At 39.3% G+C, this 22,108-nt stretch overlaps 1 protein-coding gene across 1 annotated transcript in view; it reads right to left on the bottom strand.

Annotated features, from left to right (window-relative positions):
• Positions 1–22,108, bottom strand: part of LOC149044682 (uncharacterized) — a 41,942-nt gene that overhangs the window by 11,463 nt on the left and 8,371 nt on the right. Inside the window, exons 4-24 of the mRNA XM_089207790.1 lie at positions 21,469–21,700; positions 18,100–21,042; positions 14,361–17,018; positions 13,602–13,733; positions 12,099–12,437; positions 10,667–11,521; positions 10,290–10,384; positions 9,812–9,949; positions 8,991–9,105; positions 7,945–8,123; positions 6,943–7,143; positions 6,285–6,386; positions 5,587–5,875; positions 5,013–5,210; positions 4,535–4,766; positions 3,717–3,873; positions 3,211–3,399; positions 2,886–3,061; positions 2,500–2,629; positions 1,947–2,042; positions 1,147–1,309 (exon numbers count right to left, since the gene is read on the bottom strand). Of these exons, the coding sequence (XP_089063916.1) occupies positions 1,147–1,309; positions 1,947–2,042; positions 2,500–2,629; positions 2,886–3,061; positions 3,211–3,399; positions 3,717–3,873; positions 4,535–4,766; positions 5,013–5,210; positions 5,587–5,875; positions 6,285–6,386; positions 6,943–7,143; positions 7,945–8,123; positions 8,991–9,105; positions 9,812–9,949; positions 10,290–10,384; positions 10,667–11,521; positions 12,099–12,437; positions 13,602–13,733; positions 14,361–17,018; positions 18,100–21,042; positions 21,469–21,700 (9,619 nt within the window). The remainder of the gene's footprint in view (positions 1–1,146; positions 1,310–1,946; positions 2,043–2,499; positions 2,630–2,885; positions 3,062–3,210; positions 3,400–3,716; positions 3,874–4,534; positions 4,767–5,012; positions 5,211–5,586; positions 5,876–6,284; positions 6,387–6,942; positions 7,144–7,944; positions 8,124–8,990; positions 9,106–9,811; positions 9,950–10,289; positions 10,385–10,666; positions 11,522–12,098; positions 12,438–13,601; positions 13,734–14,360; positions 17,019–18,099; positions 21,043–21,468; positions 21,701–22,108) is intronic.

Consider the following 22,108-nt stretch of genomic DNA (forward strand, 5'->3'; position numbering starts at 1 on the left):
AAGTCCTGTTATCAATAGACCATAACCATTTCAATTTCCGAAAAAAAACACATACACCTAGAACAAATATCTCCAGTGGAGACGTCTCTAGTGTTCCTCCATTTTGGAAATTCCCCTGCATTTTGTCTTTGGATAAGTGGTTATTGCGATTAATGTTGTGATTGGTGGATTAAGCTGAGTGGACCTTGTATGATTGACTGCTTTAAATGTCCCATTACAGGTGTGCAGTTACAGCCAACTGTCCGATTGCACTATCCGATTGCAACTGTTCAGAATGATTAGTGAAAAATGAAGCTGCAAATGCACCAAGAACATTTGAGGAATAGTTTATGATTAAACCCTATTATAAGACTAGAACTTATGCTCGAGGTAACTATAGTATTGGAAATATAGCAATGTCCAAATAAGGTATTCCGAGATTGCATCGATTTTGCTTTAGTTCGCCTTGTGATTTGTCTAAAGAAGGTTTGAAAGCCGATGGTTCTTAAGAAAAATTTTGATCAAGCAGGGCGTGAAATTAATTTTTTTTCTGATAGCCACTTGGCTCTTAAATTCTTCAAAGTGGTAAGCAATATAAAAAAAATTAGTCGCCATTTTCAAACACAAACAGAACCTTTTTTAACGCTGTCGGCTTTCAAATAGACCCTCCAAAATTAAGTTAGGGAAAAGATCTTTAACCTGCTACAAATTGGACACTAGGATGGATGATATGCAACTTTCAAGCTCACCTAAATCCAAGATGGCGTCTAGTTATCGATCGAGATGCATGTGCTGCGTTTTGGAAACAAATTTAACGAGGAAGTTTGCCGCGGATTTATCTTTGCAAATCTTTTTAATTCACTTTATCTCTTGGTAAAGCTATGATGAAACATTCTAGTCGCCAATTTCGCGACTAATTTTCAGGATTTGGTCGCCAAAGTGAAAAATTTAGTCACATTGGCGCCTGTATTAGGAGCAATTTCAACTCAATGAGTTGATGTGGGGCGAGAGCGTTTTGCGTCCAATATGCAAAGCAAAAATTCGAATGCAAATGTCTCCTATCTGCACCTTACCTGATGTAAACTTTACCTTAACTAATAAATCAGGGACTTTGGTCAAAATTGGATTGAAGTAGGCCGCATGAAAGAATTGTTTGATTGATCTCACCTAAATCGTCGAAAAAACTAAAAAAGGATGACTTGATTGCCTTTGATTGCGATTTTGGAGACGCTGGCAGTTTCACTGAGATTTTGGGTGTCACTGTAATCCTGACGAATGCTCCAGCTTCCAATTGCGGATCTGGGCTACTCCAGTCTTTGCGAAGAGTAACCTATATTAGTAATATGTCAAAAATGGATAAAATGTGATCTCAATTCGAGAAAAAAAGGAAAAAAATGTAAGAAGAGGGGAAGAGGGAGAGAGAACGAGTAGCTGATGTTGAGGAGGAGAACGAGGTCAAATAAAGAACGAAGAATTTCAAAGATCTAGTCGTCGTTGCTCAGGCTTGTTGGCGCTCACTTACGGAGTTACAGTGACGAGGCGTTCGATTTTCGCTTTGATTTGATGCTTCCACTCCGAAAGAAAAAGACCCTTTCTATCCTAAATGCAAAGCGAAAACGGTAGGCCTCCATCTTCTTAGCATTAGGATAATTAAAAAGAAGAGGCTTAAGAAGACGAATATTTAAAGACATCATCCAAATAAGTTTTGACTTGATTGAAGTCATGGTAAAATAAAATCCCACGGAAGTATGACGGTGCTAATCGCGGAAAAGCTCAGATATCACATAACTTTGGAACAACTTTGTGAAAAAGTAGCAGTGTTGCAATCCTTGACACGGAGCAAGAGGTACAAGCAGCCATTTTGTCAACAGGTAGAGACCAGTCTATCAGCAAGAGGTTTATAAAGTATATCTAATGCTTGAATGATCAATAAATGAAAAATTACTGTGTATTTTTTCTTCACTTACAGTATCAGCAGTTTTGTAGCAACTATCACGGCTCCAACGGCATTCACCTCCAAGAGATACCCCTCCATTGACTGATAATGAACGAGAAATTTTTCCCTAGGTTAAAAGACAGTGAGCTAATTAAACCTCTTTGTATACAGACGATATTTTCCTTGACTACTCTAAAGCATAAATTGCCGCTGCGAGCTTCTTGGCCACAGTACTGTACTTATTGAATCTTTGTTGTCTTCTGGGCCAGGTTCGTGTTTTGGTCGTCCTTGATCTCGCCGAGACAACTAATACAGGTAGCATGCAATCATTACGTCCCATCGCTGATTTCGCACTAACCAACCAACAAATTGTAAAACTGAATAGCTGACTGACTGAGTGGTTTGCTGTCTGGATCACAGACTGAGTTGGTAATAGAGGAAATACAAGTGCTTGTGTTAACTCATTGAAGTGTTTCATGACAGCGTACAATCATTTCAAATAATAGATCTTAAATGAGAGAGCTGTGACATTTTCAAGGTCAGTGGTTGAACTGAAACGTTGGTGAATCGCATCGCCAACTTACAGATAATCCAGCAGATGCATCTCCTGATATTTCCAAGAAGATACCGGCAGGGATTTTAATTGGCCCAACGGGAATGTAAATTGAACGACCGAGCTGTTTTCCTTTCATGATGTTTAGGCGTTTGTTATATCTGTAGACAAACATAAAAAAGATGATTAATTAATCCCTATCAACTAAGTCGTCCTTTGCTCGTAAGCTGATCGTACTGGACCGCAAAATCAGACAAGAATCGATTTAAAAGGAAAATGTTGGCCTTATCGCAGAAAAGAACGAAAAAGCTGTCCACCATAACAACGTCAGTTGCTCAGATTTCATTTTCCATTATTTTTTTCTTTTGCCGAAAGAATAATTTCGAGAAATCTTGAGGTTAAATTAAAATTGCTTACCTCAACTCCCCATCAACATTAAATGTCAGAGAGAAATCTAATTCTCCCTTTAACTCCAGACCAACAGCCGCATCCTCTATTCCGCCTAACCACTTCGGTTCTATCTCAAGAAACATAGTCAGTTCGAAAAACATATCCAAAGAGACTTGTAGCTTGGCGCTTTCCGTTGACAGCAACTGAGGAAAATGAAAATTTTAAAGGACATAATTCTGGGGAGAAACTGAGAAGATTTGGATAGATATCAGAGAGCAAACTTAACATAGCATTTACCTAATTCTCGGTTTATTTACAATACTTTTGCAGAACTATTAAAAAGAAGCTGTACCTTGTGATGTATTCCGTCGGGTTTAAAACTTGCTAATTCGAAATCATATCTTGTCGACCGCCTGCTTCGTCTGTTGTGACTTTTCAGTATGTTTATATCTACAGCTGTAGTAATGGTTCCATTTCCGTCCAATTTGGCAGAAATTACTTCCACCAGAAGAAAATTTCCGCTGGAGTAGACTTCTACAACCTGAGGTGTGAGATGATATGATATGATGGAGTTAGCTCAGATAATAACCATATGCAAAACCAGCTGATAAAAAAATGACAACAATAAAACAAAAGACACAAGTCAACAAATACAGCTTCATCTAGCTCGAATTCAAGCTGGTATGAACACACCCAAAAAATCTCGGATCATAAATTTTATGGAAGCATAAATAGAAGCACTCTTTGCAACCGACCACGCTATCTCTTGGTGAGTATTCAGTGATCCCTCCATTTTTCTTACTTAAGATGCTCGTGCTTTAATTTTTTAATCTAACTCGGACCTTAAACGAACATTACCTTTGCAATGAAGGCTTTACTAGGTCTTCCAATAATTGAGTCATTGACAAAAAACTGCCGACCTCCATCCTCTGGTTTTGACAGAACAAGGCCTTCGTTGTTATCCCCTCCGCTACAGGACACTGACCCAGAAAGCCTTTTCTCACTTTCCTGTAGTCTGGGAGCAAGTAAAAGTATATTAACTCAAACGAAAACGTAAGGAGTAGTCGAGCCTGGCATCCAAGGCCCTGGATTTCAGGGTAGAATCCCTTACACTTTAACAGCTTAGTCAACGGCTCGATCGAAATTCATGCACAATAATTGTAGATAGATTTTAGTTCTATTGACAATACTTTAAAAAGAAAATGTGGTGGGCAGAAGTGGTTTGGAACAAGTTCGGCTTTTCGGTCATGCTTCCTAGTAGCCAGCTGGATTGCCTTCGGTCAATCATTTGGGACTTTTGTTGCTCAAATCTTTTTGTTGTCCGATAAGTAAATTACTGAGTCACCAGTAATCATGCCAAGGCTAGCCAACCCCGTCAAGTCATTCATCTATCTAAAAAGTCTATGAACAGATAATAAAATACGTGTTTACTTAATAAGTATAGATGTGTGCACTTTTCACCAAAGCAAAAATGTCACTCCTGAATAACAATGCCAATATGGCCATTAGTGAACAGCTTTCTAAATGAAGTTTACGGGAAATCGTTGCGTTTGGGGAAAGGTGATATTTTTCCCTGTCAAATGTCTCACACCCCAATTATACTGGTGCAAATATGCCATCGTCTCAACTTGGACCCGCCTGATATTAAAACAAGGCCTCATCATTAACATCAATACCTTGTGCCTTTCCAATGAGAGTTTGCTTCACATCTCTGAAATTTCGTTTCCAAGTAATCGGTGTTGTTCGTTCTATGAACTTTAACAACAGTCTCGATGAAACCATCACTGGTATTGGACACAACTATGTCACCTTTCTTTGGGATGGTATTGTTCTTTTCTATTACCAGGTAAAACGAGTGGACAATGATGTTTCCAGTGTCATATGTGTGACCAAGGCACTTGTATATCCCTAAAAATGATGATTAACAAATCTGTTTGAATTTTTGTGAGTTTAGTATGACTTTTCGAACCAGAAATATCTTGCAGGTCCTGATGGTCTGTGTGTCTGTTTATCGTATCTGTGCTTGTTTGCTCCCTTGTTTGTCTTTCATGCACTTATGAGGAGTTATACAACGCATTAAATCGTAGATATAACTAAATGATCTTCAGTCATTTACGAAGTGTTAAGGTGGTTGATACAAAAATGTTTACCTACCATTTGAAAGCGCAATTACCCGACCCTCATCTAACGTAATGCTGCCTGTAATAACGTCCCGCAGGTCATCTTGATTAGGCTCATCCTCAAACGTCGAGTCGTCGTCTACTTGCACTGCAGTGACTTCGTCTTTAAAGTCCGCATACTTGATAACCTCTTCTAACCCTGCTGGGGCGCTCAACATCAGTTGAAAAGGACCTTTCGAGACAATAATAAATTTGAACATTGAACGCTATTATAGGTATGTTTTAGAGATGCCTTCGCTATTGATTGCACTTAAAACAAGATGCAGTCCAGTAAGATCTCAAACAATTCATAACGGTAACCAGATGGCTTATCTTACATTTGGTATTTACATGGAGTATAGTTCTTGGAAAATAATAGGGAAAACTTTTCCAGTGACACTTAGTAGCAAGCCTATGTCAGCCATTACAGTACTGACGACTAATTTCGCTCATGCCCCTTTAAAGAATTATTAACGCAGAGCTTTTTTAAAAACCACACCTTCTCAAGTATTTAAATGATCGAGGACTTTGTAAAGGTTGTGACAGACATTTATAGTCATTACACTCACCATCGCTGATTTCTTTGATAATCTTATGCATAATACCTCCTGCTTGAGAACTACACAGTATGTCACCCTTTTGAACTTTCAGGACTTTTGGTGCAACTAAAACTAGCGACACCCTCTCTTGATTTGGCAAAATCACTGGACACGCGTAAACGAGAGTCTCGTTAGGCTCCACAAACTTCACGTTTTTAGCAAACTCCACATTCTCTCTCCTTTGAGGATCTGTATAATTCACTTTAATTTTCCCGCCTGGACACTTAGTCTCATTCCACGACCTGCACTGGTTGTCGTCCTGTTATGAGGTTTAATAGGTAACATGTTAATACTACCTTCGCGGTGGTGGATCCAGACCTTGGGTTAAGGAAAGGAGGGGCGTGGACGGCGAGGTGCAGTTGGCAATTAGTTTGAGGTAGAGCTGTGGAGATTTCTAACCAAATATACTCCCATAGGTCATATATTATTATTTTATTCCAAACAAAGTGTTTCATACTTAATTCTCTCACTTACTGGCAATGATACTACAAGTTAGATTAACTAGTTCTACCAACAGAGTTTGCTACAACCTATTGTTAGTTGCTATTTACACCTAGATATATGTACCATTACTTTCAACTCAGTTTTTGCTCGTGAAGACTACCTTAAACTGTCACTAAATTTAATAAGCAACGATATGGAACAGAAAATAAAGATAAAAATCTTACTGTGATTTTATGACATCTTTCGAGATCGCTGCATTTTTGACAGGATTCAATGGTTGCTCCTCCATCTTTGAAGTTGCAGTACCTTCCTCTACAATTCACTCTCTGTTTAAGAAAATATGTGAAAACACTTATCGTGTGAAGGTGAGCATGGAACATTGAGTAAAGTAGTATTTTGAGCTATTCTATCAATCATCGTGCGCAGAGACTATGGTGCATTGGCAGCGCATATATTTTTTTTTCGGTTTTCTTGGGCAAAGCAATTTCACGGTGTCCTTCTGCGCGTAGCAGTACAAATGGATATCGGTAAACTGGTAGGAAAACCCAAAAAAACACAGAGAGTTATGAGCATAAACCGATGTGCAATCCAGGTAAAACCACTGTTTGTTTGCTTTGTGTTTGAAGCGGAGAGTGCTCTGATAGTCAGGGGCCGCTAGATTTAAGATAGTAATAATTAAAAGAGTAAAACAGCGCAGCATAAAACAAAAACCAAAGAAATAAGCAAAAGATAATCCGGAAATAAATATCAAACCAGCTAATAAGCAACACACACTAGTACCGCCCCTTACCGTCTCTCTTGCATTTATTACTTATATCGAACTGAGTGCAGCATAGTGTTGATGTGTTCACACCATGAATTATTTTTATCCTCTTCACCTACCATTATATCTCGTGAACAACGTTCGTCTCCTACGGTATAACAGTGGTAGTAAAACCAAGCGGGACAACTTATTCCTGGAGGCCCCGCGGCAAAACCTCCGAGGCAGGAGCGTGAACTGTCACACCATCCACAAAATGGATCTGTCACGCAATCAGCACAACTTTCGTACTTTCCACAGAAGGAGTAAGTGCAGCCAAGACCCTGCAGAAACATCCATAAACTTTCCTGCATTAGGCTGCGTTGGAAAAGATAATTACTACTGTTCCCATGCGATCAGAGAAAGAACCAATGGGTCTCGAACACAATAGTTGAAAATTAATGAAAGCACAGTTACTGGTGTCCTTTTGATCAGATTAAGATGCTAAAGACATTTTTAGAATCCTAAGTGGCGACTAAATTTCCAAAAATTAACCTAGCGTTTCCAAAATTGTGTTCAAATGTGCTGAAAGCTCAACCAAAAATGCTGGCTTCCTAGATCATGCACATTAATGTGACGTTATAGCACGATCTCACTTCTCCTTCTTCCATCTGTTGGTGATCTGTCTTAATAAAGTAGGAGCAGTGAAAGAAGAGATTTTTACGAAAGCATCAGCTTTTTTTAAATTCGTCTTATGATCACACGTAAGCGACCGCCTGAAAAAGTTGTTTCAAAATGATGGTATCCAATTTCAAATTGTGTAAGACGGGAGAAGGTTTTCCGCAGAACATCAAAACGCGCTTTAAGATAAGTTTTCATGTGAGTTTTAGAAGGTGAAGATGAACATTACATAAATCATAAAGACGCTTGAGATCTGATTTCTAAGAGATATAGATTAACACTCTTGATCATTTTCTGACAGCGCACTAAATCACCCACACACAGAACCAGCCACACAAATCTAGTTTCTATCCAGCCAAGGCTGATTCCAGTTTTTTAAAAGTGGCCCTGTTAGCTAGGTATCAAACTTGCTACAGTCAACACAGTAATGAGCTATCATGGAATTGAATAGAAATGCCACTTACTAAATATCCGGGGTAGCATTTGCAGACATTGGGACCCATGCATTCACCTTTACCAGAACAGTTATGCAAGTCATGGCAGTGAAACTTGGAACAGTCTTCTCCAGTCCATCCGGGATAACAGAAACACGTAGCCCCTATACAGTCCCCATTATGGAAACAGCTGTTCGGGCAGTGGATAACTATGAAGCCAAAAAGAAGTTTATCCAATGAATGGAAATCCTCCCTTCCCCTCGGTTTTTACAGTAATTCAATACTTAATCTACATTAGGAAATACACGTTATAGACTCTGCATATCAAACATGCTTCTGTGGGGCGTGGTGCTATGCACAGAAGTGCTTATCTTGTTATGATAGTAACAATTGCAATGATAATATAGCGCGTTAAAGGAGGCAAAATTATCGACAGAGTGCGCCTCAATGGTAATGATAATAATACCACTGTTGCTCATCGCAGCTATGATGGGTGAGGGGTGAGGCGTGAGTGGTCCAGTGGTCTGAGCGCTGGACTCTGGGTCGGACGGCCCGGGTTCGAGTCCTGGCCGCGGCACTACGTTGTGGCCTTAAGCAAGCCGCTTCACTCACCTTGCTTCGTCTTCTCGGATAAGACGTTAAGCCGGAGGTCCCGTCTCCTGCAGGGTTTGGGGTAGGAGACGTTAATTTCCCACGCACGAGATTACTGTGTGATGGATGTCCTCCCCTGGGTTGGGTTGGGTGGATTTAAGAGGGGTAGTGCCCCGTATGGGACTCCATGTCCCGCTGCACTAACCCATTTGGCGTCCGTCTATCCGTAGACGTACCCAATAAAGTTGTTACATAAATGATGATGAAAGTTTGATGGTTTTGTCTTTCGATTTAGAGTCACCAGTACACGCAGATGAACAGTCAAGCTATCAATTGGGGATTGTTGCATTTAGACAACCTTACTACTTCTTTTTGTCAGGTGATGTGGTCCAATGATTTCGTATCGATATTCGTCTAGCATGATCATTTCATACAACGAAAGAATTCATTTACTCATTTTAATTATGATATTGAGTGTGATTTACCTGGCCTCCTCACGCAGACAAAAGGAAGAAATTCATCACAATGAACTTGTGAAATATTTCCGGTGGCAGCCACAACAGGACATACTTTATTTTTCTGATCATATCCGCTGTGGGACTGCAGTAAAGAAAAATGATAAGATAAGTGTCTCGAATGTTCACTGCTATTCCCTCTTGTACATCATAATTATTATTTAATTTTTTTGTCGTGAAAAAAATTCAAGAAAAAAAGAACATAGGCACACAAAATGAGTAAATGAGACAAATAGATGGATACACAAAAATGGTGGAAGGTCTCATCATTGTGCCTTAAGTGAACCTTAACAGTTGAGGAAGTAAATTATTTTGTTTCTCTATCGTCGGAGAAAAATTACCCTACACTTATGGTAAGAAAATTTCAGCGTAAAAAATATTTTGTTGCATGAGAAATTACGAAGTGCCTTTTCGAAGGAGCCAAAATGGCGAATAGGTTTTATGCTTTGAACAGGAAGATGTTTTGACACCAAAACAAAACCACAGAGAGTTTGATTTGCGGAAATAACAGTTTAAAAGTATTACAATTCTTGTTTCAAAAAGTGTTAATACGAAGACCTCGCAACGACAACAATGCATGCCTAAGACCTTGTGCGGGTTTTTTATCCCATTTCACAAGGATGATGTTCTTTGGTCATCTATAAACAATGTTCATCGTGTAAACAAGAGTCGACACGGGTTGATTCGAGGCTATGAGCGTTATTTGGTGCCCGTGACATTATTGGGCAATCAAATTACTTGAAAAATACCTGTGGGACAGAAACTAAATATCGAGCTTGATGTGTCCTCACCTCTCTCAAAAAGCGCCTGTTTATGGTCCACAGGGAAGGCAACACGCCTGAATGAACCAAGGATTCTTTCTGTCGAAGATGCTTTATGAGTCGTTTGTCTTCGTTTGAGAGCATGGTGACGAGATTTCCGCCATAACTCTACAAATGAAAGTATAATAGCACGCTGAGCGAGCATATAGCACTTTTCTAATAAAGGAACAAAATACAGTTCGAGGAAGGCGAAACCGAGGGACTAGGAGAGGAAGCGAAGCAGCCCCCCATATCGCGCACGGTGAAGTTGCCCCCAAGCTTAATTTCCTTGCCCCTTAGTGTATTCCTTTTAACCTCAAAATTAATTTCGTTTAGTCTCCCGCAAATGGAAACAAGATAGAGAAAAGTAGAGTGGATTAAAGAGAAATAAATAATAAAAAAAAAAAAACCACAGCCAAAATACAAGAAAAAAAGACATAAATAGAGTGTCAGTATCAACCGCGCTTACCCCACAATATTTCTCGGCATCAGTGAAAGTGAAGGAGCCTCCTTTGTACATGTAACACATCTCATCGTCTTTAATCCATTCAGGCGGGCAAGATACTAAGAAGAAAATTGATGAGATAAAAAACTGATGAGCTGAAAATTGATAAGCTGTATGATAAATTGATGAAAAACAAAAACAAAAAGCACTAAACAAAATACGGTTAATTTCGATTAACTTGAGAAAAGAGTTCACAGTTTAAAACATTTTGAGAGAGAATTGATGTTTTAAGTAACTGAGCAGTATTTTGATAAAAAGATGTTCATTCTAAGGTAGAAACGTGAGACATTAAAACAACATGAAAGATAGACTTGGACCTAGAAAGTCCCAAAAATATTGACCTGATATAGCTCTTTGAGGTGGTAGGTTGACGAACGGCCGGAACACAATTGTTATGGACAGTCGATAATCCGTTGTCCTATCCATGATCAGAGAAGAAATCAGATTTGGTACATTCTCTCCCCACCAATTTAAAGTCGCGTTTACTGTGATTTGACTCCCTCTCATTGTGGTACTGAATTGATAACGGTTGTCAGGATTCTGCAAAACGTTTCCATGAATTTCTGCTGTTCCATTGCACAGAATAGTCGCTCCGTAGTTAACATCGAGCCCCCTTGCACCGTTCTTGTACAATGTATTATTTACAAATCGAAGACCGACAGTACTTGTTTGAGAATTATCATACAGCAAAACGTAATGACCGACGTTGCAATAAAAGAAATTTCCTTGAACAATCGCCCATAACTTTGTTATGACACAAACGCTATCGGCTTTGCCATTCAAATCTCGTGCCAAGTTTCGAGAAAAATAGTTATTGCTCACGTTAACATTCATATAGGGCCCAGAAACTCCCTCTACGTGTAATATGCCTCCTTTGTTGTACTCTATGGTGTTTGCATGGATATGGCTGACCGGTGGTCTTGTCGTGGACAATTCATTGAGTACTTTGGAATAAATACCTCCATTGTTATTTCCAGCAATGTAGTTATTGATTATTTCAAATACTTGCTCAGAAGCATTGAGGTGAATCGCTCCTGGTAGGCTTCCTCTAAGGACTGGATTTAGACCATTGTTTGTTACCTGACAACGTTCTACTTTGAAAATATGTCTTTCACTTTGAGTCATCGTGTAATGTATACCTTGTTTCTTGTTACCACTAAAAACACTTCCGGTTACCTGGTGTACAGCAGTAGCAGCTGTTAAGAAAATGAAATTTATCTCTTTTTTTTCGTACAACTCAAGGCAAACAAACTTCAAAGAAGGTTATCCTACTTTCAGTATTTAATTTCCTGGTCACATCTATCTTCTCCAAGACTAGATGAAATTTTTTTGTTCAAGAATTGGAAATGTCGACTAACTTTATAAGAGAGACATCAACGAATGACCCTCTTTTACATACAAGTTAAGCACATAATGTCAACATCACCTATGGAAAACAATTCCTCACCTGAGGGAAGATAAGTGTCCCCAATTTCTCGAACACCTAGCATACACGACCCTAGCTGGATACCTGGCTGACCAAAGAACCATTTTTGTCAAAAGCTGGGGTGTTTTTAAAACCTCGCCCATGGTGACATGCATATCAACGTTCACCAATTAAAAAGTTCCCCAACACTTTCTTGTTGACGAATAAGACTTAAGGAGGCAATTATTTAGCTGTTATGGTGTCATTTCTTTGATCACTATGTTTTTCATGAAACACTGAGGATTTCATTTGCTAATGTGCAGTTCACCTGTAATGTATTTGTCAATTTGAAATATAACACAACTTACATGAATCACAACTGACGAAGGCCAGGTCATCGATTTGAATATTGGCCCACGCCTCTTCATATCCCAATATCACAATCGAGTAACTGGCGTCAGTGTAGGGTAGCTCAATCACTATCTTTTTCCAGTGAGTCACGTAATCGCTCATGGAAAAGAGCAAGGTCGAATTATTACTAATGTCTTCTATAAGAAAAATGGATAGCGATGCTAATGACTTGGAGTCGCGGTCAACCCGTCTGAAGTAGAACACCAAGTAACAATAATTTTTGTCGCTGGAAATTGATGGGCTGGTAAAGGCAGCATAAGCAGAAAACCAGTGTTGCCAAAGATGTAGTACTCCCCCTGCGTAAGATATAAATCAAATACAAAATTTGATTATGTCTTTGACAGATAATTGCGTTTGTTGCTGTTTTAACAATGGCACTTTAAGCAGAGATACTCTTAAAGACAGGGGCTGTGATTCGCTATCAAATATCTGATAAAATTTGAGACGGTGAAAATATATGGCACCTTTAAGGTTAAGTTTCAAAACTTTAAACTGTCTACAGAAAAACATAGGGAGAGCCGAAAAATCTCGTGCTTCTCTTACAAACTAAGCGCTCATCATCACTTCAGCTGAAATTGCACAGGACTATTCACCTTCCAGATGAGACAAGATCAACAAGATTTTCGAAAGTTCAAGTCCTAGGTCATAGTTTATACGAAATTCTCTTTTTGATCACAACATTGAAATTGACACAGTTTCACGATTTCTCCTCTCAGCCAATCGTATGAGAGTACTAGAAGTTGATAAGTAGAGCTGAGAGATCAACATATCAACGTACACGACTGCGCTGAGAAGGTGCGGGCGGAGTATTTTGAATTTCTGCGGTAACAATGTCATCAGGCGACCAACGGTTTTCCGACATTGGCACAATTCCAGCCTTCTCTCTTTGTCACACTGCCGTTTAGTTGTTTGATCGATTGCCTTCAAGTTACCTGAATGTACACTCCCTAACTTTGTTCCTTCAATATTTATTCTCTGGCGATTGCAAATCACTGCTCCAGCTCGTTGAGGTACTCCCAGTAGGTTTTGTTTGAGTTCTTTAACAACTTTGCATTCTTTTTCCCGATTCTAATTTTATCATTGAGTCGCCTGAAATATTATTTTATTAATTACTTGGGCTGCTGTTCTGATGTACTTTAACGATCTTTTGAAGTTTACGAAAAGTCGTTCTCAAGAAAGTCCAATTCACTTGATAACGTCGAGTCCTGGAATCCATTTCTAAGTTTTTGACTGGAGGAACCTTATCCACAAAAGCGCCCGGAGGGAAAACGTTTTGTCGACGGAAGGAGATCCCAGCCCCACCACCTAACTTACTACTTTGTAGAACAATCGAGGTGTAACCTAAGCCAGCTCATATCCGGTTATAAGATAGATGAAAACTTAGCTGAGAGATTAGCTCATGCGAATATCCTTTCTAAAAATCTTTAAACGTCAATCTTATATTACTTATCACAACTCACCATTGCCTGAATAGGTGTGGTCATAAGCACTGTTTCCATAATACCACTTCTTTCTCAAGTCAATTCCTTTAAAACGTGATGTGGGATAACGTCTCCAGCCACAAAATCCACGGTCAAATGAGCATGGAATATCTGAGGAAAATTTGGCAGAATTGTTATCAGGTCCTATCGTATTGGCTCCCTCTACCCATTCACATAATACACTTAGGTGTTACAGAACAGTTGTTGAACAAAGCGCAGACGTTACAATGGAAAATCCAGAACGGGGGTCTGGGGAGTCTAACCCCCAATCCTCTTTAGACTATTGGTTTTTTTGTACCACTTGTATGACACCAAAGTTCTTGCAAATTCACAAATTTTCTCAACTTGAGGTATCTAAAATTAACTTATTTGAAACTTTTAGCTTACTTTGGCTCTAGAGCGAAAAAAAAGAGTCAAAAAAGATCTACGTTTCCTGATTCAAAGTTGGACTTCCTCCGCCTCTTTTCAAACTCTGTGCGGCCTTTGCTTTATGTACAAGCAAAGAAAGAAAAAGCATTGACTATGATAAGGATGACGACAATAATTGATAACGATAATGATAACTTACATGCTGACGTTAACGATTGCGAACGCTGACGATAACGATAAAGAGAACGACAGTAATTATAATGAGAGTGATAATGATAGTGATAATGGCTGTGATAATAATAATAATAATGATAATGATTATAATAATAATAATAATAATGGTGATGATGAAAAGTTCCAGCTACTAACCTTTGCTATCAACACGTCGAACGTGAAAAAGCATTTTGCTACTGTACGATCCATCAAATATGACTGTAAAAGAATCCCACTTGATCAATTTTCTTTTTAAGAGTAGACCTGGACTGCTACCATAAGACCTGAAGATTTCATGTCCATTAGGCAGTTCTATCCGAAAATATCTTGCATTCTTTAGGACTAGTAGCTGGATAGCAAAACCAGCACTTGCCTCTGTTTGAACCTTTATTTGGCAGGATACCTCTAGATCTGAGAAAGACACGAATGGTGCCCTAAAGTAAACGAATACATCGTGATCCATGACATTCACCACTTTCTGTGGGGAGCACAGATTAACTTTCCCGTATATATCAATCCAATCACCGTATGCTTCATGAAAACTCAGACCAAACTCGTTTTTTATTGATTTGACGTTTTTAAGTGTTACATTGCTTTTGGTACTGATAAAATCAATTCCATTTCCTCCAGTATTCACGAAGGAACTGTTTGTTATAATCACCTCTTTTTCTGGGAACCAAACCTTGATACCACCTGATGTGCAGTTAAGAACAGTCACATGATTTACTTCTGGAACGTACTGAATCATCTCAATGGCAGCCACATTTTGGCCATGTTTCTCGCCACAGTGCTCAATTCTTAGGTGTTTTAAACTTGATGTTGACAGGTTTGAGGTGTTCCTAGCTTCGCGAAGAAATCTGATATTTCCCCAAGGCCTTCCTTCGCCACAGTTTAACACAAGATGATACGACATATTGCAGCTTTGGTTTTGGAAAGATAAAGAGCATTCTGCTAAATCCAACTCACTTCCTTTACAATGAAGAGCAGCACAAGCATCCCGAGGGCCGGACGAATTGTGATGGGAGTGATTGATGGACAATGGTGCTTTATAGTCCAGGTGTTCACATATCAGTTTTGCGTCATTAGTTTTCGTGCCCTGCGTCTCATTGAAACACAGTGAGGTCCAATTCCAGTTGTGTAGTATCTCTACACGTCCTTCCCAAGGGAACTTGCCTCCGGTTAATCGAATTTTAAGAGAATCGTCATCTGTTGTCCTTTTTGAAAGAGAAAATTTAACAGGTTGATCTACATTTCCGCCCACCAAGAGTGAACCAAGAACCAACATGCCGACCCTTGGCTTAAAATGCATCTCAACACCAGGGTCAATTGAAAGAGAAGCTTCAGGCAGAATAGTGACATCGGACACAACTGTATAGGGACTTTTCTCTTTTCTTAGAAGAACGTTGGATAAAATCCTTCCTCCCAGAAAGCTTTTCGAGAGCGCGTTAAAGGTGGTATTTTCTTCTGAACCCTTTATTGTGCTTCCTGCATTACTGATGTAAGGACGAAAAACAGCAAATGCGTATTCGTACTCGTCTTCAGCATGAAAAATTCTCTCCTTGATTTTTTCCTCGTCATCATAACCCCAGAAGTTTAATGCAGCCTGCAATGTGCTGCTATGCGAAGAAACATGGGTGTATGCACAAAGTTCTTTTGAGAAGTCCTGGCTGCTAAATCTGTTGAAATTAATGAAAAATGCTCTCCATTCCATTCCATTCCATTCCAAAGTAAACCCAGAGACTTCTAACTCACAGGTTGGGGAACTTGATGCTACAGCCACGTTGTTCAGGAGCGAATTGTTCAAAAACGTTACATTCTTCATGCCAGTGTTCACTCCTAAAATGTATTCGCACTGGAGAAGAACCATAAACTGCCCTTTATTCGATTTAAGGATGTTGTCGACAATTGCGATGTCTTCACCTATCCTCTGAATCTCAATGACTCCACTATTCAGGCAGCTGTTGTTTGTGAAGACGTTACTTCTTATAGTTGCACCTGAAGGAGAGGTTCTTTCTATATAAACAGATCTCCCATGGTTTTGTTTAAAGATGTTTCCTTCAATGATCAGAACTTTTGTGCCTCCTATTATGTCTATGACGCTTTTATCTTGGCAAAAGTTGAACAAGAAAGTATTGTTTCTCACAAATATTTCAGGAGTGTAGTATCTATTCGTATAACGCGTAGTCAAAATAACAGGACCTTGAGTGTTATTCAGGAAAAGGTTACCGTCAAATTGCCATGGATTAGAGTGTGGAGACAAGTCGATGTCTATTACAGGGCCTCGGTTGGCATAAAATGTACAGTTTATGAAGGAAGTGTGAGATGAACAAGGCGAATTGCAACCATAATAACTATGCGAATAAACAGAAGATGCCTTATTCCATCCAAAAAATATCTTGGTTGCAGAAAGTTTCACTTTGGTATAGCTACCATCCAGAAAAAGCCCATATCCATTGCTATGGAAAACACCACTATTTTCAATATTGATTGTTTTTTCACCGTTCGTGTCCACATATAGTCCATTTTCGGTCGAGTTAGAAGTCTTGGTGTTCTCGATATTCACGTTACCTGAAAAAGAAGAGAGCTTGATTCCAATCTTGTTTCTAACGAAGTGGCAATTCAGCAGCTTCAAGCTGTTAACGTGGGAAAATGCTGTCGATAAGCCATTCTTGGGTGACTCTCGTACGTCCGTTTTTTGGATTTCAACTATTCCTGCGTTATCTCCACCCAAAAAAATTCCACCTTCGCTGTTGTGGCTGAAATTGCTTTTGGATATAACAAGGTTTGGCGATCTGATCTTCGTCTTTCCACCACCTGTTCGTTGAAAAGAAAAATAATTGTTTATGAACACAAATCAGAGCCTTGCACAACTTTTTTCTGACATAAAGCATGTCTGCGAAAAAAAAGAATTAAGGGAAATTTCCTTCGATCGCGATCAGTAACTGACTTTTTAATTAGTATTCAAAACTTTTCATTAATTTCATAACATAATCAGGTGATAAAAGTGGTTATTAAATAAACTTTAGGCCCTTTGATCACAAAAAAACCATTGCGATCCTTGCAGTGCAACTCTGCCCACCTCATTACGAGTAAAGGGGCGCATTTGACAGCCTCACAAAATATATTAATACAAAACAAAACTCGTTTATTCAGATCATGATCAAATTTAAAAAACATGTTTTTAAAACAGCAAAATGGTGAATCATCATCCTCAGTGATGCCTTATGTCCTTTTTTTGACATCATGAACATCACCAAAGGATCCATTAATGGAGTTCTTTTTCTTGAAATGTCACCACCGATATGATCAATTTCCTAATGAAACAGTTCATTTCCTTAAACTTCTCTTTATAGAGGTAATAGGATTTGTTAATCACAAGTATGATTACAGACAGAATCGGACGACATGAAGTCCTGTTACCAATCAACTGAAACTATGACAAAATTTGAGCAAGAAACTAGACATCGGTTATACCTTTTCATAAAAGAAAACCAAAGTTAACTCGGCGAAATGCGAGAAAACAGCGCGCGCACATGACGCGATCTGTCCACTTACACAGATCACAGTGTCGAATTATAAGCATGACGCGTCCACTGTCCTATAAGTGCTGAAATTGGGCTGATGACAACCAGTCACTTTGGAGAATTTTTTCATAGTTTTGATTACACTACAAATTGTGGTCAAATTCTTCCATGGGGAGGAAGAACTGTAGAATTTGCATAACCCCAACTGTGTGGCTTAAAGGATCTTTTGCACACAGCGTCCAAATAGCATCTGGAGGCGAGGTTCAAAGCCCGTCGAAGCCTGAAGCTTATTTTTTCAATTGCAAAAATTGCAGTCTACCGACGGAGATCGTTGCTTAACCTGATATGTTTAAAACAATAGCTGAACTTACTTTTGATAAGGAACAATAGAAAATGCACCGTGTCGTCTTCATCCAGATATCCATACCCTTTCTCCAGCAGGATTGAGCTATTGCCAGTCATCCAAGCAGGACGGCTATACCATTGTAACATATGGATATCCCAGAGAGTACCCTTTGTCTTGTCTGTTCCATTGTACACGTGGAAAGCTATGCTATATACATTGTGATAGATTAGCTGCAATCCTATCGTATATTTCGGTGGAACGGTAATTATGGCCTTGCAGGCTGCTCTGCTCCGTAATGTTACAACCAGATAATACACCACACTAGAGTCACTAATAAATGTTTCGCTTTCAGTGCATATGTCCATAAACTTCTTCACGGTCGCATCTGCCATTTTTACCACGTGTGTGTTGAGAGCATTCCAGTTGTAACGATACGAAAATCCGTAGCCTTTTGTGTTTACGACATTTATACTCCGGAACTCAATAAATGGAGACTCCAAACGTACTCCATCTGACTCGGTTTCAGCTATCGTTGAATTCTCGATTGTATTTGAATCTTTTAAGGGGTCTGGATACATAATCTGGAAACCAATGGAAGCAGAATTACTCACAAAGACACCGCTGATCACGTGACGTGGGAGGTCCACTCTGAAGGCGATTCCGGGGATAGTCAGGTCGTCTCTATATGGAAAACCTGCATATCGCACCTCAACATTGCTTAAGACGCATTCCTTTGAATTCACAGCGAGATGTACGCCAGCCCAGTAAGGAATTTTGCAACCGACATACAAAACATTTCTCGTGCATGATGAAGATGAAATCCAGTTCCTTTTGTTACAAATGGTGATGCTGTCTCCTTGATCTGTATCGCATTTGACATTATGTAGGAATATTTTCTCTTTTCCACTTGGGTTATGGTAATAAGAGTTTACCGGTTCGTATCCCAATTGTCTGCATACTATGTCATCTTCGTGTCCATAGGTATGCACACAAACTGGCATCCACGTGCTATTGATCCATATCTCAACCACCCCTTCCCACGGAGCGGAACCTCCGACGAGTCTAATGTCCTGAAGCAATGGTTCCTTCGGAAGGAACTTCACCCGTTCTTTTTTATTACCTTTTATGATAACCTTTCCTTGCACTAGGAAAACGCTCTTCAATGGAAATTCTAAAGTGATGTTTCCTTCGATAAACAAAACGCCGTCAGACAATATTGTGACGTCACTGATAACTCGGTAGGCATCATTTGGGTTTGTAATATTGAGGACATGATTTAATGTTCCTCCTAAGTTGTTGCCTCGAAGAAAACAGAGAGGTCTGACACCATCGAGTAATTTAGGGCTGGTAGAATTGTAGGAATCTAAAAATGGATAATACTGGATCTGTGCAAGTTCCACTCGATCTTCAAAGTCAAACAATCGGTCTTTTATTTTGCATTCATCTCTTGTTCCCCACCAGTTTTCTTCCGCAAGAAGAACGTGTTCACGGTCTTTAAGCAGTGCTGCTAATTCGTGAGAGAACAAAGGGTTGATAAATGAATTGTACTTTATAGTAACATTGCCTCCTTTTACAGCTAAAACTGCCTGCGTTTTGGTACGAAGGTAATTGCTGGAAAACAGCCGGATTCTTTGATTGTCTAAAAACGTATTGTTTCTGATGGTGACACGGCATTTTGTGGGTAACGTTTCGCAATCAACGAAAAATATGTTCTCCCCTTTATTCTTCGAAAAGATGTTCGATGAAACCTGCAGATTGAAGGGTGAGGAATTCTCATAGGAACACCTTCGCCCATGTCTCACTGTCAGAGCAGGTCCACTGTTCTCGTAATATGTGTTATTAGCCAAGACAGCAGATAACACGTACCATTCAGGGCCATAGATATCCAAACCATATTTTTTGTTTCCCTTTACTTTATTACCAGTGAATAAAAGTTGAACGCTTCTCTGCCATCCATCGTTTCCCCAACCGCAATCTGCAGGATAGAGCGTACAACCACCGAGAGAATTTTTGAAAATTGTGGAGTTTGCAACCTTAATAATATAGTTCTCCGGGCGTTGATCAAATCTATACGTGAGATAAAACAGCACACCGTATTGAATGTTCCCTGAAACATTACAGCTTAGAAGATGAACTGATCGAAGACGAGCTGATTCGGTATCTAAAAACCACAATCCGTTTCGTTTGTTGCCATCAGCAACAAAACCCTTTAAGACAACTTCCCCTCCTTGATTTTCTACGTAAAAACCATCCCTGCCGTTACCAAGAGAAGACGAAGACTCTATGTTTATGTTGGTATTTCCAAACTCGAAAGCATAACCAGATCCGTAATTGTTTGAGGTAGAAACGTTCTCCAAGTTAAGTCCTCCTCTAGAAAAGTAGGTAGCGTAAACTCCTATATTTGAGTTTCCATCAAATTTACAGGAGCTGAAATTTAATCTGGTATCGGATAATCTCGTAAACAGAGCCCCATTTTGCGAATTTTCAAGAGACAGTACTTCCGCTAGTCGAACATAGCAGTAGCGAAATGCCTGTAAGTATACCCCTTCACCGATACTGTTACGAATAAACTGCGAGTTGTAAATGTTGATTGTGGAGTTGACCTGGTTTAAGATGTGCAATCCTTGACCGCCATTTTCTTCAACAAGGCTGTCAGACATTTGGAATGAAAGAGTTCCAGAATCGACTACGATTCCTGACGCTTGGTTTTTCGAGCAATTGACGTTTGTTAATTCTAAAGTACCTGTTATCTCGGTTATATTAACACCGTTATGTTTGTTATGCAGAAACATGGACGTTACAACAGAGATTTTTCCTTGTGTGTTGCTGACATAGAGTCCATTGTAGTTGTTCCCTATCACAGTTGCCCGAGAGATTCGAGAGCTACCAATCAAGTTGTCAATGGTAATACCAGACTTAAAGTTGTTAGAAAAGGTACTGTTTGATATCACAAGTGATGAAGTCCCGCCTACAAATCATCAAAAGCCAATGGGTTAATGTTACGAAGAGCATACATCATCAAAAAAATTTATAGACTTATCGTGGGTAGTCATTTTGTCTTCGTATTGAATAGTTAATTAATTCTCTTGCTTGATTCTCTATTGAGTATCTAGCTTACCTATTGACTAGCTAACTCACTGACCGACTGACTGATCGAACAAACCACCCACCGAAAGAACAAGCGAACGATCGAATAAGCGACCGACAGACCGAACGAAAGGACTGATCGACCGACCGACTGACTGACGGTCTAGTCGACCAAAGCAAAAATTGACGAGGTTACTGATGAAGAGATTGAACAAATACCTTTTTGAATGAGTGATGGACGGCTCAAACGAACAGCAGATACACCAATTCGTCGTATTTAAAGACATAATTATAAATATATAGCTACCTTGATCTTCCATAACGACCATTTCCAAGTTAGAACTGCCTGTAGAGTAGAAGGAGAGTTCCAATATAGAAGTAGAACCAGTCTTAAATGTCTTTCCATTGTAGTCACTTGTAATGCTGTGCAGTCTGGTTTTGATATCTGTGCTTGCATCAGTAAAATTGAGCTCAAATCCACTTCCATTAATTATTCTCAAATACACAGAGATCTTTCTTCCCGGTGAAGCTCTGAAAATCTTAAGAATGCAAATGTTTGTTTTTATTCGTTTCTTACACTGGAAGAGTTTTAATAAAAAAAGGAAGCCGCGTACAGATAAATGTCTCTAGGTTACAAATTACGGCTATTCCTATAGAGGTGCTCAACCGGATAACTCCCTTCTATGAAACCTGGTTCAAAATTTTTACTATTTATATCTCTTTTACGAATACTTTCCTGCGAACTGACTACGTTTGACAGATGGAAATGGAAGAGGAGGCATAGATGTAAGTGTCATCTTCCTCTACCCTTCAAAGAAAACTTATTTTTTCAATCGTTGGCTATTAGTTTTAGATGTTTGAAAGCTGGCGTCTGCATATGTAGAGGAATGAAACTCCTCCTGACCAGGGGTTGTCTTTTTTGCATTGTGATCTTTCCCATTGTACAT

The sequence above is a fragment of the Pocillopora damicornis genome, chromosome 5, assembly GCF_964200805.1.
Source record: "Pocillopora damicornis chromosome 5, jaPocDami1.2, whole genome shotgun sequence".
NCBI lineage: Eukaryota > Metazoa > Cnidaria > Anthozoa > Scleractinia > Pocilloporidae > Pocillopora > Pocillopora damicornis.